The sequence below is a fragment of the Pararge aegeria genome, chromosome 10, assembly GCF_905163445.1.
Source record: "Pararge aegeria chromosome 10, ilParAegt1.1, whole genome shotgun sequence".
Classification (NCBI taxonomy): Eukaryota; Metazoa; Arthropoda; class Insecta; order Lepidoptera; family Nymphalidae; genus Pararge; species Pararge aegeria.
In genome coordinates, this window is record NC_053189.1 from 13,780,147 (window position 1) to 13,798,260 (window position 18,114).

Below are 18,114 nucleotides of genomic sequence, written 5' to 3' on the forward strand. Positions count from 1 at the left end.
AAGTATAGATAGAAGATAGATAGTCGCAAAAAAAAAAAAACATTCTCATTATGGAACGAATACAACTATAATAAATAATAAATTTTAACAAAGAATTTGAAATATAAATCCACCCCAACAATGGGATGGCTGCCTTGGCTGGGAATAAAGGAAGTCGAGCCTTAGACACTGCTGCACAAAAAATTAAACTTAAATGTATGTAATTTCAAATTGGTAGGTATGTTGATAACATAAAACAGCTGTGTAGTATAAACAGAGCGATTGTGGTGGTAACGGCGGTGGGGCTCGCTTTTGGCCCGAGGAGAAAGTACGCGAAGTGGTGGCCGAAGACCCCAGCGTAGACGATCCCGCGCGGCCGCGGCCGCCAGCGACAGTCGGCCAGCGTTTTATTTGCGAAATATTCGAAATAATGTCATTAAAACGCTGAATTCGAGAGGAAACACCGCAAGGAAATGCCGCGTAAATAAATGCCTCGGCGTAGAATCGCAACTGCCCTATCACCGACAATGTGCCCATGGAGAAAAGTGGCTATATTTTTTGTGCTTACGCTAACCTTTTTGGAGGGCAGGAAGATAACGCTGCAGGATATACGTGATAACCATGTGAGTAAAATATTATTATTCTTTATCGGTCAACGCGCGTGACGGTGCAACGACATCCAATGCACTTTTACTTTCAGTGGATTGCACTCGCTAGATACTACTTACACGTTAATTACTTTATGACGTCGATCGTTAGTGAGAACTCGGTAATGTGTGAATCAATTATCAGATAAGATATTATTTTTATTCCAAGCATATTATTTTAATTATTTTCTTACAATATGAGTAGCTAAGAAGCATCTCATAATATTCAAATATAGGCTAGTTTATAACGTAGGTATCGATCTAAACGAATAAATTAAAATGCTGCATTAATAACTTTTTTATTTGCATTTCATACAAAAAAATTTGTTATGTCATGTAGTTTTTGTTGTTATGTTATCTCAGACAAAGCTATCACCATCTGCGTACATATAAAAAAAATTTTAGCCATAGTAAGTTATGAGCTATAACCATATACCTATATCTTATAATCCTAGCCCCTACATAGGTATTTCTGACATTATCATGATGAAACTCTTTTCTCTCTTATATTTACTATATTTGATCAATCATGACGTACACAGACGGCGTCATATATCTAGTCTGTTTGTATCATTAAAGAAGAGTTTTATTAAAATCTCTGGTAAATTATTTAGAGACGTACTGACAAAGTCCCAAAGACTCTTCTCTAGAAAAGTAAAAAGAGCATTTTGAACGCTTCTTACGATGATTACGACTCCATATCTCCATCAAATTTAAAACGTGACCGATGACCAACCCGTCTGCTCAGCGTAGTTATTATGACCAAACTTCCCGTTGAGAGAGGTCTTTAGTTAAGCTGTGGACTGTTTTAGACTGTTATAGGATTGATTGAAACGTCGTCCTCGGTTTTGAGGATTCAGTACCTCAGAAGAATAGTAGGAACCTTTAAAGTATAATTATGTTTTCTATCCTGTTTGTCAATTCCGTTTTTTATCAAATATCCAAGTCGCGGCGTATGGGTGCCTGGCAGTGATCGCCACTAAGCGATTATGTCGCCTTTCGTATCCTATTTTAAGTTTCTGCTATTCCTGTTTATATCCTGAACTTATAAAATGATGACAAAAAAATAATAGAATTAAAAAAGCTATTAGACAAAAGACTATTTCTAATGAGAAGACGTGCGTGACGTTCATTAACAGACACATGTAGGTAAAACTTATTAAATAACAAACAATGATTCCACCTTGAAATTATTCTAAGCAGATATGGCAAAATATATGGACAGCCATTATTTACGCCAGGCACTAAGCTCCATCAGGATTATGAATAAATTAATTATATAAGAGTTACAACATTCTTCTGCAACAATAGATGCCAAATATATTATTTGTTTAGCTTCCTATGATACAAACACTGACATTTGAAATTCGTTAATGGACCATAATTATGCCAAAGCAATAATATTCGTGTGGTAGATGAAACGGACATGCACTACTTTCGCCGGTTACGTCACGTTATATAAGAATATTCCACCTACTTGGTTACTGCACGCGATTTTAGGCAGGCCATACATATTTTGGCCATCCTCATTTCGAATCGACTTTATTTCTTCCTTAAAAGTCGCTATATCAAACGTATCTTTTGTTGACCTTAACACATCACTGTAACTAGGTACTTAACTTTATCTATACTTAGGTATACTAAAACTGTAACTGGAAGATTTCTGTACACTTAATATATTATAAAAATTTTGATCTTTGGATGCTTTATAATCGATACTGAGTTCAACACAGATTTTTATTTAATTTTTGTCTGTCTGTCTGTCTTTCTGTCCGGACATCACGTAAAAACTACTGAACGGATTTAAATAAAATTTGGTATAGTGGTAGCGAGTATTCCGAGTCAACATATAGATATATATTTTGAATTTTTTGAATTTTGATACTTTTTATCCCGTTAAAGGGTATAGAAACGCAAAAAGCAAGAAATACGTAGCGGACCGCCCGGCCGCAAATAACATAGTTTGGAAATAAAAGTGGACCTGGTAGGTAATGCTGCAATTCGTTTCTAGGTTTTTTTTAAATATTAAAACCTCCAATAACCGATTCGGTGCAGACGAAGTTGCGCGGGTCAGCTAGTTTATAATAATATTTAGGACATGCAGTGCCTTAACCAATGGTGTTATTGTGTCATCAGTGCAAGCATTTTACGACTTCCCTGGCGCAGTTGGGTGGCTGCTGTGGTATTTAAGTGTCGGCCTTTTTACTTCCGAATTTTTCTGATCTGCTCTGGGAGGCGTCGACGGCGGCTAGTTACCACCCAAATGACAAAGTCGTGCCGCTAAGCGATTTAGAGTTCCAGTACGATACCGCTTAAAAAGATTGGGTTGCCATATCTCAAACGGTAAGCCCGCTACATTTTTAAGACTTCATCATCACCAGGCGAGATTGCAGTAAAAAAAGACAATCAAAAAGCAAAATTACAGTGTTGCAGTCATTCTACTATTAAAATCGACTCCGATAAATGCTTTGTAGGATATAAAACAATAACATTGAAAGCAAGTAAGTAGCATATCTGCTGTGGATTGTTTAAGACTTGCAGTCTACAAGCTGTAGACTACATCTGTTAGACACAATCAAGTAACTGTAACGCTGCCCACGGGTACATTCTCAGAACAAGCTCCGAGCAGAACTAAATGGTACACGGGAACAGGAAGAGCACGACTGCATGCATTTATCTGAGAACAAAACACAAACCACTGTTTCTAATGAACTTAAAGATAATGAAGGTGCCGTACGGTAATTAAATTGATAGTTACTGACATTATATTCCCTTTTATGTATATTGGTAGGTGGATGTTGTAAGATTTATGGCAACGCCCTGTCGCACATAACTTAGACAAGTTAGAGGTGCGTGCTGGGATTTATATTCGGTCACCGGAAAATAAAGCCGAAATCCTACCCTCTAGGCTGTCACCGCTCCTTAACTTTTGAGCTTTGATATTTCTACAACCTTGTTAAAAGCTTTATGGTTTTTTATTTGAATTGACGATCTCCCTGGTGCAGCGGAAAGCACTGTGAAATTGGCTGTCCCGATTTCGATCATTTCGCCGGGGCAATTTGGGAATTTATAATGCCTGAAATTATTTTGCGATTGTCTGGAAGCGACGCGCCGTGGCTAGTTACGTGACGTGCCGCTAAGCGATTCAGCGTTCCGGTACGATGTCACGTAGAAACCGATTAGGGGTATAAGTTTAATATAACTGCCTCATTTCTTACCCGCTGGCAAGATTTCAGTCAAGAACTAACTTGCAATGGAATAAAAAGAAGTTCATACCTTTTTTTCTAAATATGCGTGATTGAGAAGTGCTCAAATTTTAAATGTAAGTTGATTTTAATAAAAGCTTTCCATAGATTATTTTTATAACAATCAATTAATACCGCATTAAATATTTATCTGGTTAGTTTGTTTTTACATAACTTTTGTATCCGGTTTCTTCACATATTTAATATAATATTCTGTATTTGGAATTACATTGGAAGGCGGGACACGATTTAAGATGGTATCTAGTTATATGACTTACATATCTTCGTCGTCTTTGTCCCAGCCTGTGGAAATCCTCTTCTGGGCATACCATGGGTTTTTTTTATAGGGAATTATTTACTCTAATCAGTATACAGTTGTCACACACGGTCAGTTCACACGGGTGTGTTACGGGCCGACTAAGGGAATATATCGCAGAACGGACAGCAGCGTTTCTGTACTACTCTACTACCATTGACCATATACCATGTTTATTTGCAACACAGTACAGTTAAATGCACCACCTACCTCTCTTCTTGAGCTGTTTTTAACGCCTTTGGTTGCCTGGAAGAGATCGCTATGTAGCGATAAGGCCGCCAAATTGTATACCTTTTGTTAAATTTTTACTTTTAATTTGTTATGTTTATGTGGTGTACAATAAAAGTGTATTCATTCATTCATTCATTCATTGACTGTGAACTTACCCCACCACGGTGTTTATGAGCATTGAACAAACACTTCATTTGGTAGAGGCCTCTGATCCAGCAGTGCATATGATGATTACTGCTTCTACACTTTGCTGCGCCAATTGCTGCAATTGCTGCTCCCTAAAAGGGTTTTGCTTTTGATTATTGTGATATTACATTATGAACAATGTATGAGTTACATAATGTAAAATGCAAATCAAATTGAAATTATTTACCCTTACGCTTTCATACCCTTGTATCCAGCAGCCTCGACTCGTTAGATGGTGTCATTGTAACTGGTACTAGGGCTACCAACTTCAGACCTTTCGGAGCGTGCTCACTATACCAGCATTTTGAGACTCCAACTAAACATCCATCGCTCCTCACTGTTATCAGCGACGCCCTACCACGGAAGCTTTAAATCTGTTCACTTGTTAGGTAAATATCTAAGGTATCTAAGTTTTACAATTTTATATCCATGTTTATTGTATGTTTGTTGAGGGTCATCTCCGAAACTGTTGAATTGATTTTGACGGGATTTATACAGGCATGAAGAGGATTACTCGAGAAGTAACATAGTCTTCATAGGCTTTTATCTTTTTCTATTGGAAAGATAAGGCCTTCTTTGTTTGTTTGTTTGTTGTTGTTTCTTGCCGGCTTTCCTATCTTCCGAACCGGTTGTAGAGTCACTACAAACAGACTGACTTGAAGTTTCAAAAGCGCTTATAAACTAGGCCTACTTGAAATAAATGAATTTTGAATTTTTGGAAACTGGCTAGCCGCTAGCGATGACTTGCACTCAAAAGAAGGTACAGGCAACTTTTATTCCATGCCTTAGCAATATTTTAAAATTAACGTTGATTTTATCACGTAGGTACTTACCTAATTCAAGAGCATAGACATGGGAAAAACTAACTGTCAAACTGCATTCTTTTTAAAATGAATCTGTTTTATTAATACTTCATTTACCTGCATACCTACGAGTATAATATTACCTATTTTCATAGTCAATTGCTTTCTTTCTATATTTTTGTTTCATTTTCATTGCTTTTAACGCTTCTGAATTCGTAAGGTCAATCATCAAACTACTTTCCAATGTAATTGCGAGCCTTTCACGAGGTAATTGTTATTGTACTCTCGTTTTTGTTATCCGTACTCGTTCATTAAACGCAAGAAAGTATAGTGAGGTGTTAAAAGGAAACGAGGGCAGTTTCGTTCGTCAAATCTCTGAGTAACACAAATGCCATTTAATCATGTTTGTATTTTTTAATATGTTACCACTTGCTGTGGCCCCGTAACTCGTAGTATAAAACCGTAATGTGTATTTTTTTAATTTTTGGTATTTCAAATTATTTTATCGTAACGGATACACCTATATTTCGTCTCCAGCACGAAATATAGGTGTATCCGTTATAAGTATTTCTGTCAGTATCTGTTAATTCAGCGGTTGGAGCAAGCATAGATAACATATACTACAAAACAAATGGTATTATGAATACCGTAGAACCTCTGTATTTTCCCGGGATAAAATGTCAAATATAATGTCATGTACCTATGTAATATGCAAAATATGCCAAATTACATTAAAACCGGTGCAGCGGTTGAATCGAACAAAGCAAAAAAAAAAAACAAAAACCAACGAACAAACAAAGACAAGCAAGCAAACAAAGAGACTAACACTACCACATTTTTTATATTTGTACCTACCTTTTCCTACGTCAAATTTTATGCGGTTTTTTTTCATGACCAAATTTCTTTTAGTTTAAAAGTCTTTGGGATGCAGCGTGGATGTTAGCTTAGTTAAAAGTTTTTCAATTCATCACATACCTACGTGGTAATTTTTTTATTTGCTTTTGCATTATCATGGCAGCTGAAATATTTTTCGACCATAAAGTGATTACAATCCAATTTGTATGAAGACAAAACCTGAATTTTACTGGTATTGAAATATCTACGTGACACCGTAATATTGAGTTCAATCGGTTCAATGATTAGCCTTGTACGGTCTACGACCTGATATTGAACTTCAGACGATAGTTATTTAGAAGAAATGATCAATACAAGGTCCGTTGCAACATTTTGGGTCACGGCTCAGTCCAGATTTGCAGGAGTTATATAAAACCTAAATCTCGTTGTGGTGTTTTTGTTTTGTTTGAACCTCGATCTTTAATTATTATTCGAACACTTGACATTGATTGACTTTGGACGTAGCGAAAGTTTTACGGTTCACGACTCTCGAACAATTAGGTCACGATATTTTTATAACAAAACTAAGTTATCACGACTTATTCTTCTTGCAGCTTCTCATAAATAAAACTTTCCTATATAAATTTTCATTTACTTCTCTATTTCAGGCTTTAAAAAAGCGTTTGTAGATATTTATTATTTATAAATAATAATTAAAGCTAAAACGAAGTGTTAAAGAATCGTGGTAAAAAATCTTCATCAACAAATGAAAAATATGAAATAAAAATAAGTAGAAACATCAAATGAACTGCAGATTTTAATGTCTCTAAATTCAAATACAAGACTTTCGCATTAGTTGGACAACAATTCTGATAATGGTGTGCCCCCACGAAAGGGGGAAATTAGACTGTAGAAAAGCCAATAGCTTGATATTATAATGATTAAGGTGTGGTATTGCATACCTATGTCATGTTTTGCTTGCCATTAAAGCAACAGATAGGCAGTTATTGGTTCATAAACTACAAAACCCTACTTGTTCTACAATTCTAATCGCTTGGTCTATAGACTTGTGGTTTAAATCATCACGGTAATCATATTATATCGATGTCTATTAAAATGTGTTAAACTCATCTAGGAATACACGAGGTAGCAAATGTTTTACTTTATCACTTTTTTACTTATTCACAACCTTCTTCCTCTTTCCTCATCCTAAGTGGTCTCATTGCTTCGATCTTGTTTTAGTTTTTACATATTATTTTAGAATGTTATAAAGCACAATATATTTACATTAAGTCAATTTTTTATATGATATCGGTTTCATGCTTGGTACCTATTCTGCGGGAAAAGCGAAACTGAGGTTGAGGTGCGCTTGCATATAAAATACCTATTCACTCTTGTCTAAGGGCAGGTAACATATGCCAGAAGAGAGCTCCATACCTTAGCGGTTCGTATCAGAACCGTGGTTGAATCAATAAAATAAGGATGCCACCATTTACGGCGTCTCGCTGTTTATATAATGGTTGTCAATGCTACTGGAAGATTACTAGAACTAGACATATGGGATAGATCCTTAAAGAGTGTTCATTAGCTTAACCAAAGAAACCGGGATTCAATAGATCGTTGCTGTGCAGCAGAAAAAGTGTAATGGAGAGATATCCGTGAAGAACCCGGCATTGACAGCCATTAGGTCAGATAAACTGCTGTCTACAACTTATCGAAAGGATCCTTTACTCTGTCGGTATCTCGTAACCCGAAGCTTGCTGATAAAGCCATCGTGCCAGACACGGTCAAAAGCCTTTGAGATATTAAAATCAATCATATCATAAATCAAACCAAGTTATTATTCTCATAAATTACTATTTCTTAGCAGATAAAAGACTATTCGCTACGTTGAAGCTCCGACATTCTAGCATATTCAAATAGGAAACCAGTTGTAATCAATCTAATGATTTCTTCAAAGGAATTTATAATTAAAATAGGAATTCTAGAACTATTTAATCAAATATATTTGCTTACAAAAAAAAAATGAAGCTATACCTACTCGTAATTGTATTCGTATAAAAATAACATAATCTACCTGAGCTTATTTCAAGAAATTATGATATAGAAATCTATGATACAAATGAAAGAATATTCTTTAATTTTTTGTTAGTATCATAGATTTTATATATTTTCCAATCATCTGATTTGTGAAACCTAAATTGTTCTTTGAGAACACAGTATTTTTTCTAAACACGAGTGTTATGTACCCACCTAGTGGGTCAAGATAATATAAATGAGCACTCTAAATTCGTCAACATTGTTTACAAATGGTCAACCTTAGCCTTGTTAGCGGGTTATGTCATGTCTATTAGCTAATATAAAACATATACAGTCGTTTCGTCACCGTTACGTGGTCGCCGTTTGCAAGGGAAAGCGCATGGAGATACCTAACATACGAGTTCGATATGCGGAAAGACACGTTTCTTGTGCAGGGATATTTGCTAAGATAATGGATAAACCAACCAACAAACAAAACATTAGCTGAGTTTGTATTCATCAATTCATAAATAAAAAAACTTTGATAAAAAAAAAAATTATATACCTACTTTTAAAATTATATTGTTGGGTTAAAGTAAAAATAAATCGACTATTGGTTTTTTTGTGCCAATTCCCATTTTGTTTGTTACGGAAATGAATTAAAGTTTGTTCAATGAAGTGTAAAGTACTTTAACTTTTACGGTAAATCAAATATTCCACTAAATCCTAATGAGTATCATCTATGCTCTTAACTGCCATTTAAAATTATGCATGTTAGTTTATTTTCTACAGAGTTATAAATACGAAAGATTTCAGAGTACTTACTTCTAAATATATTATTTCTCAAAGAAACCAACTTTAAGCATTTATTTAATTCTCTAGTAGGTATAGGTATATTTCTACTCGCTAGAATCTAGTCGAAGGTACCAAAAATCTATTGTGCCTAAAGAATTCCATTGTTGTTTGAGTAGGTAATACGAAAGATTACAAAGAATAAGGAGGAGGTAGCGTTAAGTACTTATACATATTTATGAGAAATGAACTAATAGCCATATTTGTTTTACTTACTTTTTTTTAGCAATCTTAATTTTCTCGTATTCATACATTAAGTTTTTGGGGTATATAACTTATCGAGGATCTTCCTCTTTGGAAAAAAATATTTAAGTTAAAAGATTATCTTTGGTCTTTATTATGAGAAACTTACATAAATATGCACGTTTCCTTAAATGTTGAGATCGTTATCTGGGTAGATTTTGCACGTGAAGAAAATACCTTTCTCTTTTAAAGTGTAGAATTCGTATGAGCAAAAAACCTTTCATATTGAGTTGATACCTAATCTCCCCAGTATAAGAAAGCATATCAAAGAACAAGGGAAATAAAACAAAAAGAGCCGACCGGAACGTGCTCGTTAAGATTGTGAAAGTAACATTGACATTAGCTTGGCAATTATCTTATTGCGTAAGGGTTCTTCTGCGACTGCACGCGAAAGTAAAGTACGCAACAAAGCTTAACTTATGTAAGTTATCACCAAAAATTCACGTAAACTTTTCCACAATTTGAATAATCGTTTTGTTTATAATTTTTATCAATTTAGCATTGTTGTGCTCAGTTTTGTATCTTGAAACATGAATTTAAAATGATGTTAATAATTCAGTTGTACTAGAATCACAAAACTAACTCTCAAAGCATCTAGTTACCTACCTAACTAGTGCCTTATTGCACAATGTCTACTTACCCTTTTTTCCCACTATGTGAACTGTACAAAAGAACAGCATTATTTTGAGACAACAAAATTACCAAACTTTGATTTCTTTGGACAGCAAATTTCTGAAACAATGCGTGGTCGTTTCGTATCTATAATTTCTGATGATCAAACGATAGAGCTCTATATGGTAAGCTTGAATAGAATTTTATATAATTTGTTATTCGACCTATTTGTTACATAAATGTTACAAATAGATTGAATTTTTGTCATCATTATTATCAATCAATTTCTGACCCACTGCAATGCACCGATCTCCGAATGAAAAGGGTTTGGGTCGTAATCCAGAACGCGGGCCAAGTGTAGATGGGTAGACTTCACATATCTTTGAAGTCGAACAACATCATGGAGAACTCTTCGGCTTGCAGGTTTTCTTACGATTTACAGTCACCGTTTAAAACAAGTCTTATTTTGCAACCAAAAGAGGTGTGTGCCAATAAAAGAACCCTGTCATCCTGATACTGAGACAAAATTCTCAATAAAAAAAATGCTAAATATATGTAAATGTTAAGCTATTCAATAGACTTCATACACAAGCAGTATTATTAAAATAACTTTAAGCTTGATTAGTTCTCCTAGTTTGTTCATATCGATTAATTATTCTTGCAGGTTTCCACGGGCAATCGATCGGAAAGATTTTTGTTCGACAACATCTTCGGCTTAGAAGTACCTCTTTTGGAGGAGCAGAGCGTTGAAGATGACGAGGATGATACTGTGGTTAAGACTTGTTCCTGCGGTACGTAAACGAAAATAAAACCTACCAAAATTTTTAAATGTAAATTTTTTAAATATGATCATTAATCTAATAACTAATGAAATTAATTAATATAGGTATAGTAAAAGGTGCGAATTATTAAATTGAATAAATTAATGTAATTTTTTTACAATCCGAAAGGATCAGCCATATATCTATAATTTAAATTTCATTATCAAGGGTCTAGAGAGATTGGATGCATTAGAACTGCACGGCCGATGTAATACAGACGGTCAATCTAGACATAGAGTTCCTTATTTATAAAGTGGCATAAATTCGGAATAGTTACGCAGTATATGTTCATTTATTGACATTTGAAAGGTGTTGTCATTTGAATTATGAAAACTCGCTGTGTAATTATTGAAAACTTGTTGTCGAAGAATGGTTTTAGAAGTAAAGCGTCGAACCTGTTCGTATATCGAATAAAGGTTCTCTGCAAAAGATCTTCTCTTTCTACGTTTTATATGATAACGACCTTCCTGGAGTATTAGTTAACGCTGTTGTCTTATAAGTGGGTTGTCCGATCCGATCCGGGCAAGTTCAGGCAATATGATGGGAGGCCGCGGTTTTGGCTTGTACTTACAACATGATAAGGGGTGTGGGTTAAATATAACTGCCACACTTATAACAGGTTAGCCTGCTATCATTTTAGATTTGCAGAAGATTGCAGACAAGGGCTAACTTGTACCTAAACGAAAAACGAACTGCCATACTGCCAGTAGTTTATACTTACGTTTTACGTCGTAATTCGTCTTCTGTGCAGTATTTTTCGATCTATTTCCAGCACAACATACATCTCTTCACTTTATTAATTTTCTCAGGAATACACAGTAGTTTCCCTTCCAGTTTAGTTGTGTACTTTGGAAATCTCCTAGAAGTCTTTGGGAAACTTTACTATTTTCAATCACGTTTACATTCTAGAATGCGGCAGAGCGAACCCACTTCCTAGAAAGCTAGGTAAGTTTCACACTGGAGTAATTAGCACGTTTCGAAGGACCGCACCCTTTGCACCGCTTCTTATAATCCTTTGCACCAAGAGCACCTATTTAGTGAATGTTCTCAGTTATTAGTTCCTAGGTTTTAATTTCCCCTTCTTCCTTTGTCCTATTTTCTAAAGATACTGGTAAGTTAATTTCAAGGCTTTACCCGTAGCACTTTGTCATTTTGCACGCATTACTTTTCCTTTTTCTTCTCTTATTTTCTTGTTGTTTTATCTATAGTGTTAAGTACCATATTTCTCCCACCTTTATTTATATAATGTTTTTAGGTGTCAAATAATCTTTATCATAAAATATAAAAAACAGGTAAGCTACATTATTAAGGTACCTATAAAAATGCGAAAGTAAGTTCCTAGATTAACAAGGAAAAGCCCGAAAAATTCTTTATACTTTTAACAAAATACAGGAATTCCACATAGACCTTGGTTGAATTCCTTGGTTGTGGGAATCGATGTAAAAGTATGTCTGTTTTTTTTCTTTGCAAGCAAATTGTCACAACTGTGACATTCTTTCTGGAGAACATTACATTAAAGTAGACTATGTTCTATCTACAGGAACTTCCTCATACATAAAGTATACGTTATACTTTATGTATGAGGAAGTTCCTCTTGTATAAATAAAGGATGAATGAATAAATGAATGAATATGCATTTATTGCACATCACAAAAGGTAAACAGCATAGAAAAACAATGAATACAGAATAAGGAGAGTTTAAGCCGTAGCCTGCCACGCTGGCCATGTATTGGTCGTTGTGAACGTTATGGAGAATTTTCAGGCACGCAGGTTTCCTCATCAAACAGGCTCATGCAGGTTGCCCAAAAGAAAGTGATATTTTAAATTTCCTAAATTCAATTTCTTAAACACAGCATATACAATTTGGCGATCCATAGTCGCGAGCAAACTAGTAGCAAATTGACTTGGTTACAGTGGCTTTAGTAAAAAATTTGGCTGCTCGCAATCAAGGAGTCGTTTTCGAGTATGAAATATTTGAACAGCAGAGTGAAATGGATCTTATTTCAATTAATTTAGAGCTTAAATTACTCTACAATTGTATAACTCTGGCTATTGACAGAACATTTGTAAAACAAAATCAGAAGTATAGGACTTGCAACTCTACAACGGTTGATATTGGTTATATTTTACTTTGACGATACAAAGTTTAATATGCGAAAGCGTCTGCTCGATTGCGAGCAAGTAAAATTTTGTACTAAGGCTACAGGTATTACCCGGCAACAATACTTCCGATATACATTTACGCAATTCAATTATAAGTAGTAATACAGGCTTCCTGCAGCTCGTTAATTAATTTCACTTTCTCATTGCAGAGTGCGGCGGTCCGAACCAGGAGAACCGCATAGTGGGCGGAATGCCAGCCGGTATCAACCGGTACCCTTGGATGGCGAGGCTTGTATACGACGGCCAGTTCCACTGCGGGGCATCGCTACTGTCCAAGGAGTATGTTTTGACAGCGGCGCATTGTGTAAGAAAGTAAGGGTTTTGTCTATGTTCTATTTAATAATAATCTAATAAACTCAAACTCAAAATTTGGAAGCCTTAAAAATACAATTTTTAACGTAAATAATTTTTTAATTATGTGTGTGAGAATCATTCATAAACTTGAAACCAAAGCTACGAGGTATCCCAACTAGATGACCCTAGAAATGCATAGCAAACTAAGTCGGATTTTTGTTACATCTCACAATGGGACTTAAGATTTTTTTCAGTGATCGAATACGCATAATGTTATGTGCAATTTGATAATGCATAAAATAAGATTTGTGATCAGTAGCGCATGCTTTTTTCTTTAATAATTCATTGTTAAAAACTAACAGCATCTTTAGACTACAGAGTAGATGCCTTTTAGTGTTTAAGTTTTTTTTTTTTTTATACTTTCTGGGTGCCTAATTAAATTAGGTATATTTTATCAAAGTGAAGTAAGTAAGTACTAAAGAAATGAGCGTGTACTGCTAATCGGTAGGTTACATGCTGCAAACAAACTTTTTTAGCTATTCGTTGCTAAAATACTTTAATAATCATGAACTCTCATTTCTTTCATTAATACTTTTTGTTATTGATCCACAAATGAGACACAATCGTAATACTTAGGTTTGGGTTCCGGTAACCTGAGTCTGCATAATCATAATAGCACATTTAGGTCTCAGGGAGATTGTACTAAGTCAATTTATGGTAAAATAAAAAAGAAAACTCGTTATTGCTGCTATCTTTGGAAAAATAACATTGCTAATTAATTCAAGGGAAACTGTATATTATATTATAACAAATTACCAAATGAAATCTTTGAGATGTCTCAATAAGTCCAAAGATTATATAAAACGTAAGCCAACAGAAAAATCCTATTATAATGTTAAGGATTACCTAAAGTTTAAAAGGCTTGGGTGTGAATTGCTCTAACTTCATAGCTTAATATTAATTTACTGTGAGATGGTGATAACAAAAACAATAAATTCACCCGGCAAAGTTTGTTGTTGTTGTTGGCTCTTCTTTACTTACACCAGGTTGCGTTTGGAACCCTCGTAGCTTTAGGTTTAAGTTCGCGAGCGAAGTTATCACCATCAAACATATATGTATGAAAGCTTCATAAGTGCCTGTGATAGGCCTACATGAATAAAGACATTTTGAATTTGAATTTGAATTTCAATATACCTACCGGTGTCGATAGCACATGTTTTGAAATGTGGCGCTATTTAGGAATATAGGTTTTGCGTTTTCCAGGCTCAAACGATCCAAAATCCGAGTAATTCTGGGCGACCACGATCAAACGGTGACGACGGAAAGCGCTGCTATAATGAGAGCCGTCACAGCAATCGTCCGACACCGCAGCTTTGACGCCGACTCATATAACAACGACATCGCTCTGCTGAAGTTGCGCAAACCTGTCAACTTCTCCAAGATCATCAAACCTGTATGTTTACCTCCAGCAAGTAAGTAAACTAACTTATTCTACTCTGGTATTCAAAAGACTGAATTTTATGTTTGAGATATTTTGTTTAATTTCAGAACGTTGCGAACTAAAACGCGACCTAAAGTGCTATGTCCTTCTGTACACGTTATCATTTCCACTATTTTTATTAAATGAAATTAAAAAAAAACCCTAATAGTAATCCCTAGATACATATATATTTTGATGCAACATTGTAATTTCTTACTGTAAGAAAAATGTATTATATCTTTAATAGTGGATAATCTTTTAGTTAAATATTTGGTCTAGATTAACATATATTTTCTCATTTGATGTTGATCGATTTAATGATAAGGTACATATAGATAGACTAGCTGTTATCCGCGGCTTCGCCTGCGTTAACTTTAAAAGGTCGTCATTTAGTTTTGGCAACGCGTATTTTTGCAAATTCAAATTCAAATCAAATTCATTTATTTGCTTAAAACATGACAAAATATTATACATGTTGAGTCGCAGGCTACGACCACGATATATTAAACATAATAAAAATTGTAATTAAAAGAATGTCATATGTACTCTATGATAGAATTATAAGGTGTAAGTATTAGTTGAAATCATAGTCAAAAATAACAAAAAAAAAGGTTTGAATTATTGCAGGTCTTTAAAGGATTTCATAAAAATATAGTTTACTATAAGAGTATACTTCCAGGTGCCGAGCCAACAGGTAAAGAAGGTATCGTTGTCGGATGGGGACGTACTTCAGAAGGTGGTGTTCTGCCTGCCGTGGTACAAGAAGTTAGGGTGCCTATCCTATCACTGACGCAGTGTCGCGGAATGAAGTACAGGGCAACACGAATCACTAACAACATGGTAGGGTAATCTTGATATGCTTACACAGAAAACCCTTCTTGCAATATTTGTCCTTTAAAAACCTCAGTAAAATAGCCAAGATATTGCAATAAAAGTTTTTAAAAATATCTTGTTTCCTTTGCATCCAATGACAATTTAAGATGTTAAAAAAGTTACTTCACTAAAATTCTTAATTTTTGTGGTCTGGGGCTATATTTTATTCAAATAACCGTTCTCGTGTTTAAAGTTTCAATTCTCTTTGAGCTCTTCAATTGCGAAAAGCCGGTTGACAATCCTTTAATCGCTGAGCGAGCAAACTTTAATTCTTGATTAATGTTTCACCTAGGTTCCGGTAGAAAGTTTTGCGATTCAAATGTAGACGGTTTTTTGTTCGAGCACTACAAGTTCTGCCATTACCAGTACATCATGGCCATGACCTTGCTCTAGTGTTTCTTTTTGTAGTCAGTTTGCTTGATTCTGTACAGCAACGTTGTTTTTATCTGAGGCTTTTGTCGAGCCTTACCCTGAGGTATATATTGTGCTTCTTTGAAGTAGCTTACTTCTCCTTCCTCCCTTTAAAAATAAATGCTTCCGTTCTTCGGCATCGCATCCACCTGTTCATTTGTTTCAGCGCTTTATTTACCCTAGTCATGAGTATTCTTCTCTATTATAGCTAAAATTACTAAATCATAGTTAAGCCTACTAACTGGAATTAATCCACTTTTTAACTGGGAGATTCCTTCGTATAGCATAATCTGGAATGTTGGGCCAAGAAATTATCCCTGAGCTACTCCACTACTGATCACAGCATCAGTATCATAGAAGAAATAAAGGGAAAGATAAAATGTTCAATAAATAAATTAATTCAATCAATTTCAGCTTTGCGCGGGCAAACCTTCCATTGACTCTTGCCAAGGTGACAGTGGCGGCCCCTTGCTTTTACAAAACGGAGACAAGTTTCAAATCGTAGGTGAGTAGTAGATATTTATAATAACTGTCTTACTAACTGACTGTAGTTAGAAATAAATGCCACTTATTTCCTGAGGTGCCGTGTGGTGACGGCAGATCAGACTACAGTTGTCACCAACCCTAGTTTTCCGGCCGTTGTCGTACGATGCGACTAAGTGAATATATCGGGAAACGGGCAACAGTGTCGTCTATACTACCATCTCCTGCGATCACAAACCCATCTGGCCAGCGGGGCGTTGATGAGCAAACCTTCCCGTCAGTAGAGCCCTTTTGTCCAGAAGTGGACTGTTATAGGCTATTGATTATTAACTGATGGCATTGGGGTCCAAATTAGCTTAAGTGGAAACCCCTAATCAGCAAACGCAAGTACTTCTTACTCGGTTGAGCACAGAACTAACACTAGATTTAATTGCATCTCTCTTTAAGTTGTAACACTACTAGTTATTGGATTTAATCCTGGATTTAAACATATACAAAATCGACTTATATGACTTAATATAATGAAAGCTATCCGTGAGCATTGACGGAACATATATTCTAACTTTACAACATATTGATATTATATGATTGATATTAAAAAATACCCGTAGATTAAATTTCCCTGAATTCGTTTTTAAGCAATTTTAAAGGCTATGTTGTTGTAAGATTTTCATACTTTTCTATCACCATAATCGATTAATGTCGCACTGGCCACTGTCTCCTCTATCATAGGATAGGTACTGGAGCATAGAATCACCACGCTTCTCCAACGGGCGTTGGCAGGCTTTAACGATTATTATCACATGTTAGTGATAACAACCCGGAACCTATAGGTCAAAATGAATAATTTTTGAATGTGTTCTTTTTGGCATTTTTCTTGATTTATGCAACAAATTTCACATTTATAATTAGTGTTCAGTTACTTGGGTTCGATTTCCGGTATAGGCAAAGAATTGTTAAGTTCTCCGCAAGAATTATCAGTACCAGCCCAGACTCAGAATATTGGCGGTTGTTACTCTAGTACCATCGGTCTTTGTCATTGGCATTATCATCATAATCTTCAACAAGTTACCGACCTTCTATATGACACAAGTCTCCTCCCGTAATGAGAAGGGGTCCACCACGCTGGCCCAGTGCGGATTGGTGGACTACACACACCTTTGAGAGAACTTTAGTGGTGCGTGCTGGGATTCGAACTCGCCCCCCCGAATATTGAAGTCTAAGAAGTCGAAGTCCTACCCACGGGGCTATTACCGCTTCATATTAATAGTTAAAGCATGAGATTTTTTGTGGTTTAATTTTTCTCTTAACATGAGAGAGCTCTGTGCCCAGCAGTGGGAAGTTAATAGGGTGATGAGTATATTTTTAAATGGTGATATTGTTTCTTGCAGGAATAGTATCATGGGGTGTTGGATGTGGTAGACCTGGGTACCCCGGAGTTTACACCCGGATAACACGATACTTGCCCTGGTTAAGGGCGAATCTGCGTGACACATGCCTGTGCGACAGCTAAAGTTCTATTTTGAAATTTTTTTTTTTTAAGAGTTTCAACTTCTAATATATTACATATTTAGATAATTCTGTTATATGTTAAGTTTTATTGGGTTATAGAAAATACTTAT

General features: G+C 35.4%; 1 protein-coding gene across 1 annotated transcript; it reads left to right on the plus strand.

Annotated features, from left to right (window-relative positions):
- Positions 1-506: 506 nt before the first annotated feature.
- On the plus strand, positions 507-18,005 carry LOC120626711 (trypsin-1). Its single transcript, XM_039894344.1, has 8 exons — positions 507-602; positions 10,632-10,758; positions 11,698-11,733; positions 13,101-13,263; positions 14,509-14,717; positions 15,405-15,565; positions 16,424-16,514; positions 17,884-18,005. Exons 1-8 carry the CDS (start codon positions 507-509, stop codon positions 18,003-18,005), a joined length of 1,005 nt encoding a protein of 334 aa, XP_039750278.1.
- Positions 18,006-18,114: the final 109 nt, after the last annotated feature.

What these genes read in the sequence shown, in the direction of transcription:
- LOC120626711 (XM_039894344.1), top strand. Translation starts at nt 507, where the DNA reads ATGTGCCCATGGAGAAAAGTGGCTATATTTTTTGTGCTTACGCTAACC. An exon ending in GCGGCGCATTGTGTAAGAAA is followed by an intron (nt 13,264 to 14,508) that starts GTAAGGGTTTTG and finishes TGCGTTTTCCAG; the next exon opens with GCTCAAACGATCCAAAATCC. An exon ending in TGTATGTTTACCTCCAGCAA is followed by an intron (nt 14,718 to 15,404) that starts GTAAGTAAACTA and finishes GTATACTTCCAG; the next exon opens with GTGCCGAGCCAACAGGTAAA.